At 41.3% G+C, this 22,296-nt stretch overlaps 1 protein-coding gene across 4 annotated transcripts in view; it reads right to left on the minus strand.

Moving 5' to 3' along the window:
- The window catches only part of DCLK1 (doublecortin like kinase 1), a 207,411-nt gene that overhangs the window by 14,011 nt on the left and 171,104 nt on the right, over positions 1–22,296 (minus strand). For all 4 annotated transcript variants that reach the window (XM_053386045.1, XM_053386044.1, XM_053386047.1 and 1 more), the window contains 6 exons: positions 18,072–18,218; positions 11,786–11,919; positions 11,217–11,294; positions 10,559–10,655; positions 9,137–9,217; positions 7,694–7,807 (listed from right to left, as the gene is read on the minus strand). In XM_053386045.1, coding sequence (XP_053242020.1) covers positions 7,694–7,807; positions 9,137–9,217; positions 10,559–10,655; positions 11,217–11,294; positions 11,786–11,919; positions 18,072–18,218 — 651 coding nt within the window. The remainder of the gene's footprint in view (positions 1–7,693; positions 7,808–9,136; positions 9,218–10,558; positions 10,656–11,216; positions 11,295–11,785; positions 11,920–18,071; positions 18,219–22,296) is intronic.

Below are 22,296 nucleotides of genomic sequence, written 5' to 3' on the forward strand. Positions count from 1 at the left end.
ATCAAAATATTGCATTACTATTTGAATTTCTGAATTATTGTAATGGGGAGACACATTTGACCACACATCTCTTCCTCTCACTCACACACCCCTTTTCTCTGTTTGCTAAATACAGTGCTGCTGTTACTTTAAATAAAATAGGCTAAAGGAACAGATTGCAAATAGGACCTGGAGGAAAGCTGAAAACCAAGTAATATTTGAGGAGTGACACCTAAACAACAGCTTGTTCTCCATGCTGACCCCAGCTTCTAATGAGTGGTGCACCTACAAGCTGCCTCCACCCCCCCGTTATTTTTGTCGTTTTGACTAATGTACACTTTGTGCAAGCAATTTCTCCCAATATAATGCATGCTTGGACATTATTTTCACTAATATATTCATTTTTATCTACTCTTTCCCCCTATTCATGCATTTTTTGTAAACATTCTTTGGCTGGATAACCAGATTGCATAATCTGGATAAGTGTGAATTTCATAGGACGGCTGTGTTTTGGTTCTCACATTGTTTTGCATAGAATATGTGGATATGCTTGATTCAGCTTTAAATGTAAACTGAGTCAGATTCCTCCCCTATCCCTAGCTGGGAGGTGCTGGGTGGACTGCTGAGGCTGGCTTTCATGTGTGCACTGGCTTAAGTGCCTGCAGGCTGATGTACACGTTAGAAAGCTCCAAAATAAATGGTTCTTGAAACACATTGATTTCATTTTGAGAATGAAGGATTGTAAGCTTTAATGGGTGAATTAATCAACTCAAGCTTGTTTGGCTAATTAACTAGAGAGGGTTAATTTAAATCAGCAGGGGCTCAGGGGATGTGTGTGCTCATTTTGGAGACCATGTTGGTTTTGGCAATAGGAAAGAAATATTAAAGGTAGCCTTTCTTTCCAAGAATGAATGAGTGTTAGTCCTTGCTTGTAACATTGTATGTTACTTTGGGCTACAATATCTCAGAAAAGAAAGAAAGAGAGCAACCTTTGAGGTTTCTGTAACATGTAAACTATTTAAATGTGATGAATTAATCAGTTAAAAGACAAATAATTAGTCCACTAAAAATTCTTCACTTGCCGACAGCTGCACTAACAACTCATTAAGGCTGCAGACATGGCTCACTTAAACACAAGAACCTTTACTGAAGCTACTAAGTTGTTTCTGCAATGGTATATTTTAAGACTGACTCATAGCTTAAGATGAGAGAAGAAGGTGACACAGCAGCAAAACAAGCTAATGCTCTTCTAGGCTGCATCAACAGAAGTATAGTGTCACAATCAAGGGAAGGAATAGCAATAGAACCACTCCACTCTGCCTTGGTCAGACCACACCTGGAGTACTGTGTCCACAATTTAAGAAGGATGTTAACAAGATGGAACATGTGCAGAGGAGGGCAACCAGGATGATTAAAGGTCTGGAAACCAAGCCTTATGAGGAATGGTTGATGGAGCTGGGTATGTTTAGCCTTGAAAAGAGACTGAGGAGAGAGATGATAGCCATCTTCAAATATCTCAAGGGCTGTCACATGGAAGAGGGAACAAGCTTGTTTTCTCCTGCTCTGGAGGCTAGGACCCAAACCAATGGCTTCAACTACAATAAAGGAGAGTCTGATTAAACAACAGGAATAACTTTCTGAGAGCAGAAGCTCTCGACAGTGGAACGGACTCCCTCGGAAGTTAGGGGACTCTCCTTCCTTGGAGGTTTTGAAGAAGAGGTTGGATGGCCATCTGCCATGGATGCTTTAGCTAGGATTCCTGCATTGCAGGAAGTTGGATTGTATGAGCCTCCAGGGTCCCTTCCAACTCTACAATTCTATGATTCTATAGCATTCTCCTAAACATACTTGCCTCAAGCCACACAGAACTCTCACAAGAGCCAGTGATAGGCATCAACTTGGATAGCTTTAAACCACGGAGCATAAGTCGATCATTGACTACTACCCATGATAGATATGCACTGCCCTTAGTATCAGAGGTGGCAGTTTTCTCAATATCAGTGCAAGAAATCACAGCTGTTTGCCCTTAGGTTCTGCTTATGGGCTTCCCATGGGCTTCTGGTTAACCACAGTGAGAAGAGGATGCTGAACGACATGGACCTTTGGTCTGATCCTGCAGGTTCTTCTGGTGCTCTTAGAGCTCTACACACTAAGAGGCTTCCTCATTCATGTCATACTAACTGATGTACCATGGGAGTATGTGTATGTGTAAAAACATTCATAGAGTAAGAGAAGGACATGCCCAATTTATGAAGATCTGCACATATCAGAGGCTGCCAGGGAACTAAGAATTCTTGGATCTTTGCACTGTTGCCTTATGTGGCAAACCACCACATGTGCAAACAGGTTGAAGGGTTCTCTGAGGAGGCTCCTGGAGGTGACTAGGCCCACCCTGTCCATTGGCTTTCCCTAACCCTCTAATCATTTCAGGTCTGGCTGGAAATTTGTGGCTAGCTGAAGTACAAGGTATGGTTCCTGGGGCTTCCAATTCTTGGCATCTCTGGGCCTAGAACCGGCAGAACTTCCTCGGTGTTTCCACCAGGGGCTCTTGCAATGGGATTTAAATATGTCTAATGTAGTAGGTCCTATGGAACAAGCCTGTGTATCTTTACTGAGAAGGAAATACCCCCAAGTTCAAATAAGTGTACATAGGATTGCAGGTTTTTTTTGAGAGGGGCGGTTCATAGTAGCATGATGCAACTTAAGTATGGAAAGACAAATTCATGCAGTTTGCAGCTCATGCTCTGCAGAGAGTTCGGCCTTTCCAATTAGCCACTGTCAAAATGGCATTTACATTTTATTTGGTGTTCCTGGTAATACATTTGAAGCCCTAATCCCATCAAACTTCCAATTTTACTGAATCAGTCTGCAATCAGAGTAATTTTCCAGGCAGGACGCCATTTTTTTCATCCTACTTTCACCTTTCTCCCTCAGCACTGCTATATGCCTCTTGCAAAGCTCAAGCTGATATTTGCTTCCACGGCTAAACCTAGGAGCTTCGTTAAACTAAGCAGAATGTTATCATTAGCCTATTTTCTTCTGTTTACTCAAGGATGACAACACACACACACACACACACACACACAGAGAGAGAGACAACTGTGTCTCCACACACACACACACACACACGACTCAACATGTTAGCACTCATAACTTTAACTCAAATTGAATTATACTTGGCCAGTACATTAAATTGTGTGTTTATCTATTTAAAAATTAAAAATCACTTGTGTGTATTAATTTGCAAATGGAAAAGTGTTGCTAGTCAAATCTGTGGGGCAACACGATTTTACCACAACTTCTTCAAGACATCTGTATTCAGTTAAGCCATAATTGTCGGCTCTCCTCAGTGAACGGAGACTCTGGCAGGCAGCAGTGAAGCCACTAGTTTGAAACACTCAAAGAAAACAGTGACAAGTTGATAGAAAGCCTATTTATAGTCCTGAAGCAATTACTTGTATTTTTAAAAGCATTTTTCAGGCTTAGGAGGGTAAACAACATAGAGAAGAAAGGAGCATTCATTGACATAGCTTACTCTCTTGTGTAGCTATAAAATCACAACTACAACCCGCAGAGAGAATACTATATGTTTGTTTTATGTAAAGCTATCAATAACAAAAGATTAGCACTGCCGTGGCTGCAGGCCTCTTGTATAAAATTCATACTTCTCAGGTCTGAAAGACACTATTTGGCAACATATTTCATTTATAGGAGATTTTCTAACCAGACCTTCATCATACAATCCCAGGGCTGGCTACAACACACCAAATTAGGAAAACACTATAGTAAAACCAATTCAACACAACTTACGGAAGCAGACAAAAGTGCAGCATCATTTAAAAATGCACTGCAATACTACCACTGATACCAAACATTTATTTGCACGAAAAAGCTAAGTGCCCTACATATTAACACCACAAGTTATCATCAGAATTCATCGCCCTTTTTTTTCTTTCAATGTTTCAAATGGCAAATGGTAAAGATTGGGAACCTGTGGTCCTTCAGAGTTTGCCGGACTCCAACTCCCACCAGCCCCAGCCATTGATCAGGGGTGATGGGAGTTGTAATCCAGTTACATCTGGATGCCCCCTGGTTCAATAACCCTGGCATATGGGTACAAGAGATACGTGACTATTACCACTTTGCAAGAAATGTCAATTACCTTTCATTTTCAATGAGTAACCCTCACTGGGCAAAATGCTTCTTGTTCTTCGAGGGGGAATTGAGAGGCATGATCAAAATGTGTCTTTACTAAAGCCACAAGTAAAGGCAGATTTAAACACTGTAATTAATATCCTTCATTGTGAACACCTGTTCACTTCTAGCTTATTCATTCTGGTTCACTTCAAGCAGTGTTGGCTGATGCCCATTGGGACTGATAGGGTTGAAGACAGGAAGACCAACAGTAGGAGGTGCCAAAGCCAATATCAAGTCCTACTAATTCTAGTTTTGTCTCCATCATCTGCCTCCTTGCCGAGCTCTCCAAGGGCAACTCTTGAATCCAACAGCCTGGGCCACACTCTCGACTGCATGATAAGAAGAAATGGCTGGACCAGCCTCAACTGGCTTCAAGAGGAGCCCTCCTTTCAATAAGAACAGAGGTGTGTTCTGTGCTACATATGCATCCAGCACACAAGGATGATCCAATGTAAGCTGTAATCATATTCAGTTGCTACTGAGCTTCACAAACCTTCCTGGTTTCCCCATTTAAAAGCCATCTAAGTCTGGGACATCACCACTTCCTGTATGCTTCCTTGAAGCCAATGCCTGTAAGGCTAAATTGGACACACACGTACACAAACCTTGTAAGCATTTGCATGCTGTATTCATCCACTCATGTTTACTGTACATTCAAACTATTTTAACAAAAAAGGGAGTCAATTAACTTAAGATTTCTTAACACTAAATTCTGGCACTTGTAGAGTATCTAAGTTAAGAATTATACCAAATGCTATCTTATAATTGATTTAAAGCCTATCTGCCACTGCATTTTAATTTGAGCAGCTGGCCTTACAAAAACTGGATTTAGGCAGCACGCCAGCACTTAGTTTCCTAGGAGGAAAGGTGACCTCAATGGGACTAACTTTTGAGTTGCAGGCAACTCTGATTTTATTGCTGCTGAGACTGTGCACTGGAACGTGTGGGTTTATTAGCATTATCTTGCCTGTTAGCTTTTAGAGGTGTCTCACACCACAGAAATCAAATCTCTCTATATTCAGAAGAGAGCATTCGATGAAGGACCCCCTATATTATGAAATACCTTGCCAGAAGAGGCAAAGCACACAGCGTGCTGTGAAAACCTTTCTTATTTCTGCAAGCATTTCTGGAATGTTGATTGTACCAGGTCACTTTTAACACTCTACTGTTTTATTTATGGTGTGTGTTATTCCGTATTTTATTTTGTTGCAAATTCTTTAGAGGTCTACTATTACAGGGGGAATCATAAATATTTTTAAAGAAGCAAACAAGCACACATTTATATATGCATGGTGGAAATTTGTTCTCTGCGTTTTTGGAAAAGTTAGATGAAGTGGCAGGGCTTGTGTGCACATTCATGATAAATCACAGTGGTGAATTACTAGCAGGAAAACGCCAATCTCCAGTACTAAACAGACAGGGTGCCAATATAGCGCTAAAAACCAAAACAAAGATCTGCATGTCATTCTATTTCTATGCCATTTTCGGTTTTCGGTGAGAAGCTGCATTGCAGTGTCTTTCCTCAATTAAAATATCAAAACTACTTAAAGCAATCAGTTTCCAGTGCAATTGGTGCAAATTAAACAAAAAATAAACATAAGCATAATAAAGGCGGCGAAGGATGGGTGAAAAAGGAGCTGGCAAAGCATTTTGAAAGAGCTTTTGAAAAGCTATGAAATCCCTCATGTAGAGGACCTGAGCAAGTGCTTCTCATGGACAAGCGTGCTGGCAGCCCAATTGAAAAGGTTTTCAGCTGGGCAGTTGAGAACATACCTGATATTTCATATGACGAATGCACATAATGGGATGTTTTAGTTGTGGGAAACAGCTACTGTCGCTTTGGTTTTAATGGAACATTTTAAAAAAGCAAATGCTGACTGTATTTTTAGCCAATGAGATGAATAAAAACAGTGACCAAACCTAAGGAAAGCATGAGGGAAAGATTACCTTCCATTTTTGAGGCAGGGATTATTTATTCAATTTTAACAGCTAAAGAAATAAAATCATTGGTGGGGTGGGAGACGATGAGGGGAGGGACAAACACTTGCAAAACCAAATAACTCTGGAGCAAGCATCCAGAAAAGATGGGCTGAGCCAAACGAACTGAATTTAATTCATGCCGACTTAAAATCCACCCCAAAAGGGCCAAGCCAAAAAAACTCCCCAAAACCGTGAAAGTGGGAGAGCTACACAAAAAGGGGCTCCACCTGCACTTTATCCAAGCTGGGAACAAATGTCAATTAATCTGGTATGGTCAATGGTTATTATGTTCGATGCATCATTCTGATGGCTCTTTCTGGAGCATGATTAGTAGGCACATTTATGAAAGGAAGCTTAAAAAGCACAAGCAGACGTAAAGAAAGAAGATGGGCATGTTAAAAAACAAACAAACCCAGTGACCGCTCAGTGATATTAATTTAGGGAAACCCAATGACTTCTGTGCATGTTTGTGGGAAATAGATAAATGATAACCCTGTTAGCTACTGTTGGCCTTTCTGTATTTATGGTTGGAAGAAGAGGAAGCGAGGAAGCCTGGTACATTTTCATCTGTGCTGTTATGTGCAACTGAGATTTTAACAGGGCTTCTGCAGAGAATTGCAAAAAACCAAAACAAAAAACCATGTGTGCTACCAGAAGCTTTGTACGGAGTTCTGTTTAAATCTCCAGCCAGTTTGATTCATGTCTGGAGGGAAGCAGCTAGCCAGCTTGTGTCCAAAAAGTGATATGTACACTGAATAAAATCTATGGGCACATAGATTTGTATCTTATAATGAAAATGGAAGTTTTTTCTCTTGGGTGTCTTTAAAAAAATGAGAGATTCATTTAGGTTATTAAAACGCTCCTATAATTCTATCAGACTGTGATGGAAAAATTAGGGCCTAGTCCTAAAACCATATTAGGCATTCCAGTATCAGTATCTTGAGTTTTGGGGGTGCGGACATTGTACGGCTGCCAATCATGCACATAGAATGCTCCATGGATCAGCTGTATACATGCGACAGCATGCAGGGCTTTAGGAGCCAATGCAGTGGGTTGCATATTGCTAATCCGTGCAGTATTTCAGTGTCAGCTGGTGTAGGCAAAAATTGCTACTCCGGAAGCAGTTGTATTTCTTGACACAATGATTTCTATGTGCTTGGTGTAAGGAATTCCTGCTTCGAATTGGGTTTTTTTGCTCTTGCTACAGGTAAGTATTATAACAGTCCAATCCAGGAAACAATTTTAAAGTAAATGATCACAAGCTTAAATGCCACATTTGTGAATGCACATTGGATTTTCTCCATTGAAGGATTGATTTTCAGAAATATATAGGATAGTGTGTGTTGCCTAATATCCTTGGGTGATGATATGGCTCTCAAGATGAAGAAACTGGAAGAAGATGGGATAATTGAAGTTTTGTTTTATACTGCATTAAAGGCATAACTATCTGCTGAGTTTTGGGTGCCATCTCCTCAGCACAGACCCAATATACAGACGTTGAGGGAGAAAAGTTAAGCATTGTATTGCAGATGCTTACTGCTATAACGGAAACTCCAGCAGCTGTGCTGTTGGGCTTGGGGCCTGTGTTGAAATGCTTTTTGATCTTTCCAGCTACAGACAACTGATGCTCATTCTCTGGAAGGCCATCATCCTGCAAAGCAAAAACAAGCATTTGTGAATTATGATCTACGAGGAGCTGAAGGACAATTCAGGAGACGTTTACTAGACCACTAGCATATTGTATTTAACAATATATTAATTATTAGGACCTATTAGTTTTAACTGTTTTATTTGGGAATCTGCAATTTACAAGATCTAAAAGTGCTTGGAGGCAGCTGATTAACTTTCTAATATCATGAAGTTATGTGCTGAAGGTTGCCAATTGCTACACCATTCTAGTTTTGTACGGTATTCATGAATTACCCAGTTGGCTAATTCAACATGCCTGAAGTTGACACAATAACAGTCTACATAGACTAGACTTGGCCTAGGAGTAAGGCCTTAAAAGACCGACTTGCTGGGTACTTCCATGCACTATTAAAATAGTTCTAGAGAATCCCCCCAAAAAGAATAATTTCATGGTATGTGTAATTAATAAACAGGATACAAAGACAGATTGCTCATGGTGGATTGCCATAGTCACTCTTACAAATGGGTTGCATTTTTTGGTCATCCACAAGTCAGTAATATTCCCCCTTCCCCCTCAATGTGCCGTATGAAACATAGACTCATATTCTTGTAAATAATGGCTGAAGTCTTTAAAAAAGCCCTTTAAAATAGATTTGCCCCACACTTCCAGGTATTTTGGACATATGTACATCAACAACTGACCAGCATCTTGATACTTAAAGCTTTGCGCCAGTATCTCTGCAACATAGGAGTAACATCCTGCTTTGTAATCCAAAGAAGTGTGTGTGTGTCCTATGATAAACAATAGCGTACTGATGCACTGTACTGGTTAAGGGCCATAAAGCACATCTCTAGCTTTTTTTGGGGGGGTAAACAGTTTGGTGGGGCAAGGGGGGAAAGAGGGAGGGGAGGTCTTTGTGCTAACAGGACAACTTTGTTGTATAAAACCCTAGGTCTAAAGTAAAAGGTAAAGGACCCCAGGATGGTTAAGTCCAGTCAAAGGCGACTATGGGGTTGCGGCACTCATCTCCCTTTCAGGTCAGGCCGAGGGAGCCGGTGTTTGTCCACAGACAGCTTTCCACTTTATGTGGCCAGCATGACTAGACTGCTCCTGGCACAACAGAACACCGTGACGGAAACCAGAGCACACAGAAACACCGTTTACCTTCCTGCTGCAGCGGTACCTATTTATCTACTTGCACTGGCATGCTTTCGAACTGCTAGGTTGGCAGCAACTTGTGGCATGTGTCATATTTCTAAAACAGCAATTCAAAAGACTTCACAAGCAAATGATTTTTTTTTTAAAGATAGCAATGTTAAAATAAAGCTGTTAGCCTTTAGATTTACTTACATTAACCCATGGGTGTTCAAGGACTTGCAAAGCCGAAAATCGCTGGTCTATATCTACCTGTAGCATCATAGTAATAAGTTCCTGTGAAATGGAAAGTTCCATAGTTTAACTATATGCTGTATGAAGTAGCACTCCTTTTATCTTTCCTATATCTTTCAATATTCAGCTTTCTTGGGTGTGCACAGGTTCTAATGCTAGGAGACAGGGGAGGAAATTTTCTCCATGCCATGCATAATGTTATAAACTACTATCATGCCACCTCTTACTTGCCTTTTCTCTAAACTAAAACATTGCAAATACTGAAACCTTTCTTCATAGGGGAGTCACTCTTTTCCCTCAATCATTTTGGTTGGCCTTTTCTGAATGTTTTCCAAGTCTACGATACCCTTTTTGAGGTGAGGGGTACACAGTATTCCAAATGCGGTCGCACCATAGATTTGTATATTGTGTCCTCCCTAAAAGAGGGCACGTGTTACGGTGAGACCTGGAGACTGACCCCCTGTGCTGTGGGTGGGTTTGATTGGTTAGCCACAACACCCCATTGGTAGGTCCCTCGATGTTGGGTTCAATTTGACCAATGGGGCGCAGTCCAAACGGATCGAGGGACCTATTTATACCCATGCACGTGACCCAGAGCTTCCTCTTTCGGCTCATGCATTCGGAACACCCGCCCACCTCTACCTATTTTTAGGGCATTGTGCTTTGACCTTGCTATGCCGTCGTGTGTCGTCTGTCGTTGGGACAGGAGCACGGCAGGAATTTCCCCACTTGGCTGATGGGCTGTTGCCATTTGGGTTTTGCCTGCCGTGTAGCAAATCGTCACAACTTGTAAGGTTGCGGATAGGCACTGGTTCAGGTGATAGGGATGGGAGAACGCTCTCGCCATCCCTATGTGAAGGGTATTCCGTTAAAGGAATCCAGGGACTCAAATGGTTTGGTCAAACCCTGAGAGGGGGTTGCGCCCGTACCTGAGTCCAGGGGGGCATCTGGGTGATGAACAGAGTCTGCACCCGGCTTTTCACCTTCCCAGGTGTTCACCCTTGGCTGACCTATGCTGGTGCCCTGGGTCAGCGCTGCCTGCAAGAGTGCAGGGAACTAGTCGAACCAGAGCCTATACAACCACTCACCTTCTGTAATCAATAAAGTTGTGGCCTAAATTCTGCCAAAAACCAAAACTAAAATTTGAGTCATGTGGGAATTTATTTAGGGGGGAGGTCTCTGGGTCTGAACACGCAAAACAGCATTATGATATCAGCAGTTTTGTTTTTCATTCCTTTCTGCAGCACATTGGGTTAGCATCTTCATCTGCACTAGTTAAAACTTTTGATCTGCACCAGTTGAAACTTTACAATCGGCTCCCTGAGAAGGCTTATAAAGAGAGCTGTCAGTAAGATATGGAAAAAGCAAAGCAGCACAATTTACCTTTGCAGAGTCAGAAACATTATCCCAGTAGGGAGATGGAAAGTCTACTTGTCCCATCAAAATCTGATCAAAAAGGACTTCCTGATCTTCTCCACTTCTACACGGTAAGGAAACAAAAGTGTTAAGTTCCCACCACATGGAAAAAGATAAAGTAAATACATGAAACAGCAAGACTCTGCTTTTAAAGCCCAGTGCTTGAGGAAAAATGTGTTTCTCCCATTTTGCAGAGTCTACCAAACAGCATGTATTCAAAATGTGAAAGAAAGAAAGCTCCTAAGAAACAGTTGCCTTTGTTAATTCATCAGACTATATCTGAAAATTGCAAGGCTCTGCACTTCTACTTTTAGTAAACATATATTTGATATACATTTTATACCATTCTAAAAGGGCACAGCATAATATTTAAATTCTCGGAAGAACATCATTTTTATTTCGTTTGTTTTTTACCAGCAATGAATTGCATAAATAAAAATAAACCTATGATATTATCATCTCACCTATCATGATACTGTTTAGGTAAATTACATTGCCTCACACAGCAGGGGAGGAGAAGGGTGGGGAGAGCAGCTAGCATTATACCCGGAGAGAAAAAACATTTGGGTTTCCAATAGCACAGAAGTGCATTGTTAAAAGGGGAACAGAACAGCATTGCCCATACCCACGGAATGGAGGAAAACCACACAGCAGGATGTAAGTAATCACACCAGCTGCCCAGATGTCCACCTTCAGGCCATATCTACAAGTGACAAGAGATTATGATTAATATTACAAAGAATGTGTGATCAATAGTGCAAAATAAAAGCAAATAGAAAATGATGCCATGGCAAAGAGCATCATTAAATTACACAGCGTTGTCTTAGTAATAGCTATATTTTACATGGCATTTTAGAAAGTGAAGTGCAAGAATTAAATCTAAAATATTAAAATTCAAGTACAGTGTGATTTATATTCAAATGGACATCCACTATTAACGAGAAGAATATGGATCTCTTTCACTAGATGATAGTCGCTCTGCACACCAGGCACTAACTGAAACAGGATATAAAATGAAGGAAGAGAGATTGTAAACAGCAGTAATCAGCAACAATCATTAACACTATCTTAGAAACTTGATAAATGTTTGATTGTTGTCTTGGCCCTAACCTGTCAATGTTCTTCTCAAGATTTAATTTACAAATTACTAATACATTTAATTGTTCATACCAAATGTGTTACAAACCATCTTACCCAGTTTCTGCAATGATTTCTGGAGCTACATAAGTAGGTGTCCCACAGACGGTGTAAAGAGGTCCATCAACGATAGTGGCCAGTCCAAAATCTCCCAGCTTCAGTGACTTGCTCCCATCTTGGTGCTCATAAACCTAAACAAACATTCTTCCGATTCAGTGTGTTCCCTCTAGCAAGAATCTCCCTTTCCCTTAACAGTCAGTCTTCTATTCCATTGTGCTTGTGGCAGTGAAGGCCCTCGTCCCCCGTCCCCAAGCGTGCCTGAACACAGCAGATGTGGGGAAGTGAGAGCCAGAGGTGAACAGAGAGTGATAAAGGGGTTGGCGTGAACTTAGCTTTCACTTAATAAACATGAAACAGTAGCCAGAAGCTTTAAATTGAACAAACAGCACAGTATCCTTACTGTAGCGATGTAAAACAGGTTGCTATAGTTGCTATAGAGACAATCTATTGCCACGCAGGTGGTACAATCCTTCAGTATTCATAATTAATATTAATTTAATAAGAGCAGATTGGACAGTTTAGTTCACTCTATGAGGCAGAAGGATCTTTGAAGGTCACTTCCAGCTTGGTCATCACTTTTCTATCAGAAATTGTGGCTGAGAATGAAGTATAGGCCAAGCAGGTTTCTCCCTACTACTTATGGATATCTGCTTTTGGCTGAGTATTGGAATTCATGCCATTAGGCACCGCCAGATCCATTATTCTACATTTCAATGGCCATTGACCACAGAGGGAATTTGTTTTTATTAATAAAATTGCCTCCTGTCTCAGATTTTCTACAACACTTCTTTACCCTTTAAATTGTGAGCTAGGCAGCCACCAAAGCTTATTACAAGTTGCGTGGCAAAGAGAAAGAATGTTTTTCTTATTTGTGAAATGCAAACTACATGTAAATTGCACAGCAATACAAACACACCGTAGCATCAAATACATATTCTGAGAATATGTTTTGCATCCAGAGGCCTATTCCCCCCCTTCAATTGGGTTTCAGTGAGCTCATGAAACTGGAATTTTGTCTTCGAAAAGGAGCAGCAAACAGAAGTTCTCAGCACACACTGGCTGTAACAAAGCCAGAAAGAATATGGGTAGGGAAGGAGGATATTTAAAAATGGAATTGCTCTATTATTAAAAATGTGAGTTGCTAGGCACATCTGGTTTATGAATCTTTAAGAAAGTGTTTGCTGAAGTGGCAGCAATAAATTATATTTCAATGACATTTTTAATTAGGGATTGTGCACTAGGCTTTGTAAAGACTTTGTGACTAGGACATAGAATGCAGAGCTACCTCAGTGTCTGAATTTACGCTAGGCAGAATACAACATTTATTTTTAATAAACAACCCCAGGCATATTTTTTCAGTGTTTCTATTGTGGGGCAGGGCAGGGGAAGTTATTTTGCAAAGTGTTCAGGAACTTAAAACATTAAGTTTGTTGAATGTCTATTAAAAGAACCAATTTATCATTTCACCAGGATTTTTTTAACTAAAAAAAATCCAGGGATGCATTATTTTTTTTAATATATAACTTCTCCCTGGAGCTTTTTACAAGTAAGGGTTTATTTTCTTTTTTAAAACCCAACTCTTCAGTTCATTTCTGAAAACAAGTAAACAAGCAGTGGGCACAGGGACATGCTCCCTCTGCCCTGGTAAGTAAGATTAAAGACAAAAATAAGGCTTCAATGTAAAGCGGTAATATTTTAATTGTCTGCCTTGCGAAGAGCAAAGAATGTAGATGATCATTTAAAGCTCATCTTACTAAGAAAGTAAGCTCTTTACAAGTTCTATTTTCCTTTAAGCCCTGAAGGGCAATTAAAGAGATGTGGATTAGTGCAAATTACCCACTATGTAGTGCTTTCACTGTTTTAACTAAGCAATAAAACTGTGTAATTGTACAACACTAATTGAATCCAGCCACACATAATTGTGTGCTACCATATGTATCCCATTACTCTAAAGACTGTCCATATTTCCTAAGCTGCTCTTGTGATCACTGCAGATGGCAACAGTCAGAGAAGTTGTTCTCCCGGGCTTATTATATGGCTATAAAGCTATCCCGTGATTTGACAAAATAATCATGTTAAATAGGAGCAATTATGAAAAAATGCTCCAATTAAAATGGAAAAGGCATGCCTTCCAGATGAAGGGAATGTAGAGGTGAAGTATTACAGCCTTTTCATATGACTAAGGCTTTTAGCTTGGCTTGCTAAAATGGTAAAAGAGCCAGTTGATTAATAGCACATGTATTGGAATGGGATATGAATACCATGCATGGTAAAATCAGCAAAAGAGGTGTGGCCATAATTTAGTAACCCTTTTACACCCACATGTGTCAACCTCTGCCTTCATCCAAATCAAAATCATCCATATTATGAGCGAGCAAGATGTTCAGGCATTATGTTGTTATGAGTTTGGGGTGTTAAGATGGGTGCCAGACCCTTCTAACCCCTGGATCCACCAAGTGTTCGAATTTAAGCAAGGCTAAAGGCCAGGCTAGCCTCCTGGTGAGGGGATAACCTAGGTAATTTGCCAGAGCTAACAACTTGCTCATAAATACAAGGAAGACAAAGGAGCTTGTGGTGGACTTCAGGAGACAGAAGAACAATGTCCAGCCACTTTTGATTGATGGGGTCTGTGTGGAGAGGGTAACAACGTTCAGATTTTTGGGCATTGAATTACAAGAGGATCTGTCCTGGAGTGTCAACACAAGGGGGCTTGTGACGAAGGCGCAGCAGAGACTGTACTTTTTGAGAATTCTAAGGAAAAACCATCTTCCGCAGAAACTGCTGCTTGCCTTCTATCACTGTGCCATTGAGAGCGTGCTCACTTATGGCTTATGTGTGTGGTACGGAAGCTGTACTATCCAGGACAGGATGGGGTTGTGCAGAGTTGTTAAGGCAGCAGAGAGCATTGTTGGCTGCCCACTCTCCACCTTAGAGCAGATTTATGCCACAAGGTGCCATAGGAAGGCACTGGACATAGTAAAAGATCCATCGCATCCTGGTCACTGTCTCTTCAAGCTCCTGCCATCGGGACGGAGATACAGGATGATGAAGACAAGAACGAGCCGTCTTAAGAACAGCTTCTTCTCCAGAGCGATCTCGGCCCTCAATGGGAAGTCTGGACTTTGAAAGTCATCTAATCTTCCTTGCTGTACTATACTGTATTGTTTAATTAGTGTTTTTATGGAGCAGTCAAGTAATTTCGTTGTCCCCGAGAGGGGGCAATGACAATAAAGATATTATTATTATTATTATTATTATTAAGAAGGATTAAGGGGCTCAGTCCAAGATGTTAAATGGGTGATGCCACCTCCCTCCGCAGAAAAGGCAGAGTTTAAAGTAGAGATTTGGGGAGTGATGTGACCTAGATGTAAAGCAACAAGCTGGAGAGTGTGAGGGAAATGTTTGAGAAGCGATACCATCTTGGGGTGTTTATTCTGTGAATTGCATTAGGACCAAACTGGTATGGATTACCTCAGATTAAGCTATTTCCCCCAAAACCCAGTCAGAAAAACAGCTTAGCTTCATCTAAAGCCAAACTGATGGGTGCCAAGGACAGAATGTGCAGCCAACAATTTTGCCAATGTTTGGTACCTACCCCAATTCAGTGAAATGGGAGGGGACACACCACCAGGCCAAGATTAAGGTGTTACTACTAATATAGTACACATTTTTTGTATTAAGTAAAGGCTTAGGATGAGATTTCATGGACACATGTGTGAACTAGTCCTATATCTAAATAGATATCTAAATGTGTGATCCTAAGAGAACTTCTATGGAAGTTAAGTCTTAAATCAGTGTACCCAATTTCTATGCAACGTGCTTAGGGATAGCGTGTGGCCAAGGATATTATTTAAGCTAGTATCCATATTGCATCTGGATAGCACAATTCAGTTAGTGCAAAAAAAGCATACTAGCATTTGGTATGCAATACTAAGAACAATATGCCCCAGGCATCTTGAAGCTGCAAAGGCAATCTTGCCTGTGATAGCTGCTTAGAAATAATCACATCTCAAAAAACTCCCATGTGCTTTTGTGCAGTTTAAACTGATGGAAGCAACATACACAGACATGTCCTTTGAGTGCAATTGTCTTAGTAGGAAAATGTATTGACTAGTAATCAGTGTGGAATGTGCACAATAGCGCAGGACTATTGTGAGTGCTCTGGACTGCAAAATACACGAAAACATGGTTATAAAAAAAATAGCCAGCATAATTGCTCATGGTAGGTCAGTCAATGCTATTTTAAGAGGGAAAACAACCAAGAGGGTGAGGGAGAACTTCAGTCTACTGCTGTCAAACTTGAGAAAAGTTTGAATACAAAAGCATTGTAAGCGTTTCCCCATGAGACCATCTCTGGCGTTCTCAGAAACAAGAGTCTAATGAATCTTGACATGTGATTGCACTAGCTTACATACACAGCAGTGCACCAATACTAACATTCAGACTTCGATATGGCAAAGAATACACTGCATTGTTGAAAAGTGGTGTGTGTGTGTGTGTGTGTGAAATATTAGTTCCACAGTGCAACTGAGCCTAACGGCAATTATTCACAAGGAACAGGCCAGCAGGGCAAGTGGATGGTTGGGTTCCATTTGTTGTTAATGTTGGACCCAACACTATAATGCGGGGCCCTACACAATCGGGACAGATCCGTGTATAAAGATCTGCCACCCACACATTTGATTTGGCCCTCAGCCTCTCTCCTAAACAGTAACACACTTTCCTATCAGCCCAGGTAAACAAGAAAGGCAGCAGTAGCAAAATTATACAAAAGATAATTGTCACACCGTGGCGCTGTGGGTTAAACCACAGAGCCTAGGACTTGCCGATCAGAAGGTTGGCAGTTCGAATGAGCTCCCATTGCTCGGTCCCTGCTCCTGCCAACCTAGCAGTTCGAAAGCACCTCAAAGTGCAAGTAGAGAAATAGGTACCGCTCCGGCGGGAAGGTAAACGGCGTTTCCGTGCGCTGCTCTGGTTTGCCAGAAGCGGCTTAGTCATGCTGGCCACATGACCCAGAAGCCAATAAAGCAAGATGAGCGCCGCAACCCCAGAGTTGGTCACGACTGGACCTAATGGTCAGAGGTCCCTTTACCTTTACCTTACTTTTAATGTGCTGTGAACTCCTATTCCTCTCCCAGAGCTACAGTTCTCAGAGTGGTTTAGCAAACAATCCCTCTTTGTGGCAAACTTTGGCAACTGAAACTCTGTGAAGGGAATAGGAACCTGCAAACACCTCACAGAACCCTAGAGCAGATTGGAGTGGGTGGGTGCAAGGGCCTTCAAAGGGAAGGGTGAAACAGCAAACCCTGGCAATTCTCCCTTTCTCCTGCAGAAGACTCTGCTGGATCAAAATCAGCAGACTGGGACACAACTGGATACAATTCACAGATTCTATAGAAGCAGCAATACTTTTCTCAGGTCTCCTCACCAAAGGGTTCTAGTTTTCAGGAAGGTCCTACCATAGCTTTTGGTATGAGGGTAGAGGAGAGACAAAGCTGGTAGAAGCAAGATGAAGTTGGTTTGCAGCCTGGTATACTTGGGTTCAGAGCATAGCTGATGCTTGGGGGAAAAGAAATGGGCTTGTTTGTGTGGGTTCTGAGGTACAATGGACCAACTGAGGGCAGTACCAAGGCTACCAGAGCAGTTGATGAGTTGCTAATGATTAAACATCTGAAGGCAGCCCTGTTTAGGGAAGCTTTTAATGTTTAATAGGTTATTGTATTTTAGTGTTTTGTTGGAAGCTGCCCAGAGTGGCTGAGGAAACCCAGCCAGGTGGGTGGGGTATTATTATTATTATTAACAATAATAATAATAATAATAATAATAATAATACAGCATGAAACATAGCACCCACAACTCAAAAGGTAGAGAGGACACTGTGGCTTTTCATGTAATTCACAGTCAGGGGAAAAAACTCTTTTGGAGTCATAGAGAGAACAGCAGTGGAACATCATAACATTTCAAAGGTTTGTCTTTAGAAATAATATTAACAATGTTTGTTGGACTACTTGACAGATTCAGAAGCTCAATTCACCAATAGCATGATCCTAGCAATATTGCATATAGCCCAATCCCCGTATCTCTAAAATAGAAGTAAACCATTTGTGTTCCACAAGTAAAGCGTGAATCTTCTGTAGACAGTGCAATATTTGCTAGACTTGAAATGCTTCTTAGGGTGAGCATTTTTATCCAGAGATATGTATTTCATTGAAGCTGTGAGGCAGACTACCAACATCAGCCATATGAACAGAAATCTCCAGAATGTACCAGAGGTTGAACTTACCAGCAGATTCTCAGGTTTGATATCCCTGTGGACAATGTTCAAGCTATGAAGATATTTAATGGCACTGGCCAGATTGTACAGCATCCCACTAGCGTCCCGCTCTGTATATTTGTTTGTGGAAGTAATGGCATCAAAAAGGTCTCCGCCCTGAAATAAAATAATTGTCATGTTTGAACACCATTCCACTAAGCACAGAGAGGACTGAGATTCCAGAAACATACTGCAATGAAAAGCATAATTATATTCTTTGAGAACAGCACAAAGGACCCATATAAAAAGAGAGGTCTAATATCTGTGGTGGAAATTTTGTCTATCAGTCTGCACACGATGGAAGAATTCAGTCTGACTGTAGCAGTAGATCATTGTCAGGATCCTGGGACTCAGCTTCTTCCCCCACCCCTTTGGCCGTAGATAAGCAGGACAAAGCGAAAAGAGTCCCTTACCATTTAAAGAGTCTTTAATGATCGCAGCAAAAGAACAGCGCATCCATTCTCGGAAGGAAGGTGTTCCCAGTTAAGGATTCTATCCACTTTCCCCCTAGTCACTTCCCGCGTCTTGCAACCTGATCTTGCAACCACCCTGCTTTTTGTGTAGGCACCTTATCTGCTCTATGTGACCTTGGACACTTTCCAGTGAGAGAGAGTCTGTTAGCTCTGTCTCTTTCAGTTCTTCTTCACTTTGCTGTTTACCCCCCAGTTCTTCCCAACTTTTGTCTTCAGAACTATGCCCCTCTGCAAACCACTGTTCCAAATCTATACTGCTCCACTGCTCCTGGGCAGCTTCAGAATTCTAGTCAGGAGCAGGGGGAGGGGGAAGGGGATGGTCCCACCATTCCTCATCAGAGCTGTATTCCTCAGCCTGGTCTCTGACAATCATGTGCTTCAGCTGCTCCTGCACTTGACCACTTCAGGACTCCAGGTGGGGGAGATCATTGGACTAAGTGCTTTACTGCACACAGAAAACTAGATGCCAGGGAGACACACCCTTAGTTCACCCTCCTTGATAATCAGGATTGCCCCTTTATTTAGTTCGTTCACAAAAAAATTATTTTTATTTTTTTTAAAAAAAACCCAAAACAGTTAAAACCTCAAAGTGGTTTTCTGAACCTTCTCCATCTCTACAATATTCACTTGAGATGTGGTGCCCAGAACTTGCACTGTATTCCAAATGTGGTTGCACTACAGATTTTGTAGAAGGGCATTATGATATCTGCATTTTTAATTTCAGCTCCTTTCCTAATGATCCCTAACAGGGATCTTTCCGCAACTTTTTCACAGCTGACACACACTGGGCTGACATCTTCACTACAACCCCAAAGCCTCATCCCTGCTCAATCACTGCCAGTCCATACCACCTGAACATATATCACACCTTGCAAGTGCCCCAGAAAAACCAAGACATCCCGTTTTTTCTTGCAAGAGGACAGAAGCCATTTGGGGGCACCGTGATCTTGTGATTTTTCAGGGCCACAATCTCACGTGGTGCCCCAAAATGCACATTTTGGGGCACCAAGCCCCAAAAAGCGGCTTTCCGGGTAGAAATCCTGGTGCAAAATTGCATGAAATCAGGATGCCCAAAATGGCCACCATCCTCTTATGAGAAAAAAGAAAACAAGAAGATGGCACCCCAAAAGATGGCATCCTAGCTTTTGCCTTTGGAGGGTATGACAAAAATGTGAAATGAAGAAGAAGAAGAGTTTGGATTTGATATCCCGCCTTTCACTCCCCTTCAGGAGTCTCAAAGCGGCTAACAATCTCCTTTCCCTTCCTCCCCCACAACAAACACTCTGTGAGGTGAGTGGGGCTGAGAGACTTCAAAGAAGTGCGACTAGCCCAAGGTCACCCAGCAGCTGCATGTGGAGGAGCGGAGATGCGAACCCGGTTCCCCAGATTACGTGACTACCGCTCTTAACCACCACACTACCCTAACATGCATCACTTTACACTTACACTTAATTGCATTTGCCATTTTACTGCTAATTCACTCACTTTGCAGAGGTCCTTTCAGAGCTTTTTGCAATCCCTTTTTGTTTTAATGACCCTGAACAATTTAATATCATCAGCAAACCTGCCCACCTCACTGCTCTCCCCTAACTCTAGATTGTTTATGAATGTAAGAAAAGCTTCACTGAATCAGGTTTTGAGTCCACCTATTCCCATCTCCTGCTTTAAACCTTCCTATTCCCATTACATATCTATATTTGTTTTATATTGATTTAACTGCTGTGGTTTACCCAGAGAACCTTGGGAATTGTAGTTTCGTGAGGCTGTTGAGAATACTCCAGCAGAGGTCATTAGCAGCCTCACAGCACTACATTTCCTAGAACTCCCTCAAGAAAGAGAATACCATGAAACAAGCTTGTAGTGGGGAAGAGAGAGGCCCCCTTCTTGGGCACGAAAAGGCTTCATTTCATGACAGGCATATAATAGGCAAATTAGACCCTTGTCATACGGGCTGTACAAATTTAGAATGCATGTTTTGTTCCTTCGAGGCACTTCTCATATGTATACATTAATATCCTGGTTTAATCCATGGTGTGCATCACAGTCTAAGTACCTTCCCCCCGTTGGCCTTCTCCTTTCTCTCCCTACCCCCCAAACAACAAAATCCTGCCTCTGCCTTGGAAAACACCCTAATCTGCTGTTTGTATGCAGAGGAAAGTCTGGATAGCTGCCTGCAGTTAACCAAGATAGGTGCTCATAGCACTTCCCTCGGTTCTCTTCCTATTTGCAGAGCTGTGGGGATGGCTTTCTGCCAAAGTAATAAATAAAGGGACTGAGTTGTGTCAGCTTACACAAGGAAAATGCATTTTCACTTCTGCACTTGAGGAAAGATTAAAACAAAGGAATAGTAATAGTAGTTCAGGGAGCTAAGGTGTTAAACTCTTTCCTAAAACAAGAATGTTGAGTTGTTTTAAAATAAGTCTTATTTAATGTTGGAAATCTAGACCAAAACCCAATTTTTAATCAACACTTGCAATCTTAAGTTACCAGTCCTTTAATGGTTTAATTCCATCTTATTTATGAGATCTTATCAAATAAGATACATCTTGTGGGTCTTTCACAATGAAGAGATATCATATACAAATGACTTCCCCAAAACTCCCCAAAACTGCTTTTAAAAAATTCCCCAACAACCTCATGAACACATATTTTTTTACAGATTATTTCTTCGTTTGAAGAAAATTCTGTGAAAAATGACTAACATTTATTTTATAATAAAACTACCATCATTTGATTATCAGCTGTCATGAAGTACCACAGGGAAGTGGAACAGCACACACATTGTATCCAAATGGTCACATGTTCAAACCCGAATAAAAAAATACCTATCTCTCTAAGGCCTTATTTAGAGCGTCACTGCTATTTGCAGCAGAAAATACTGGGCAAGCTGGCTCAAGAGCAAACTTTATGTTCACTGATAGTGGGAAATTTAAACCCCTCACCACTTTCTATTCTAGCCTCAGATAACCCAAACTCAGTGGCAAGTTAGCAAGGAAAGGGAGACTGTCATGGAACCTAATGATCATAGCTTCTCTTTGGTTTTCGTCTGATGTCCATTACGAAATACAGTTGACTCGCAACTTTCATGCATTTAACTTTATGCGCTTGGCCAGAAAAGAGGGAAGGTGTCTGGGGAAAACTGTGGCAAGAATTGGAAGAATTTGAGGACACCCCTGCTTGTATGGTTGTAAGCAGAATTTAAGATTTGTACAGTGCACCTGAAGGAGGTCCCCGTTTCAATTCTGCACACATTGTGCAGTCCAGGTGTCAGTATATGATATATTTCCTTAGGGGTCCTAAGGAATAATGCTGGTTGGGGCAAATGGTTAACACTATGGATAACCTTTGGGGCATGTGGAGTCACCATGGTGATTTGTCCCCTGCCAAAAGCAGCTTGCTCTCAAACAGTCCTTCAAATTACATCTGTAGCTGGAGAGCAAAAGTCCACCCACTCAGGAGACCCTCATGCTCCAAGAGAATGACTCATAGGATGGGCTTTGCCCCTCACTAGCAACAATAATTTCCCCAAGAGTAACTCTTCAAAGAGGAGGGAGGATTTTGTGTGTGGAGGAAAGAACATTTATTTTGAACACATGCAAAATATCTCAGGTTTTGCAAGTACGTGAATGAAATGCAAATATGTAATGTTTAAACTGAATGGGCGACCATCCCCCTTTTGGATATAGACCTTAAATAATTAACTTTACAGTCAACTTTCTTGG

The sequence above is a fragment of the Podarcis raffonei genome, chromosome 4 (assembly GCF_027172205.1).
Source record: "Podarcis raffonei isolate rPodRaf1 chromosome 4, rPodRaf1.pri, whole genome shotgun sequence".
Lineage (NCBI taxonomy): Eukaryota > Metazoa > Chordata > Lepidosauria > Squamata > Lacertidae > Podarcis > Podarcis raffonei.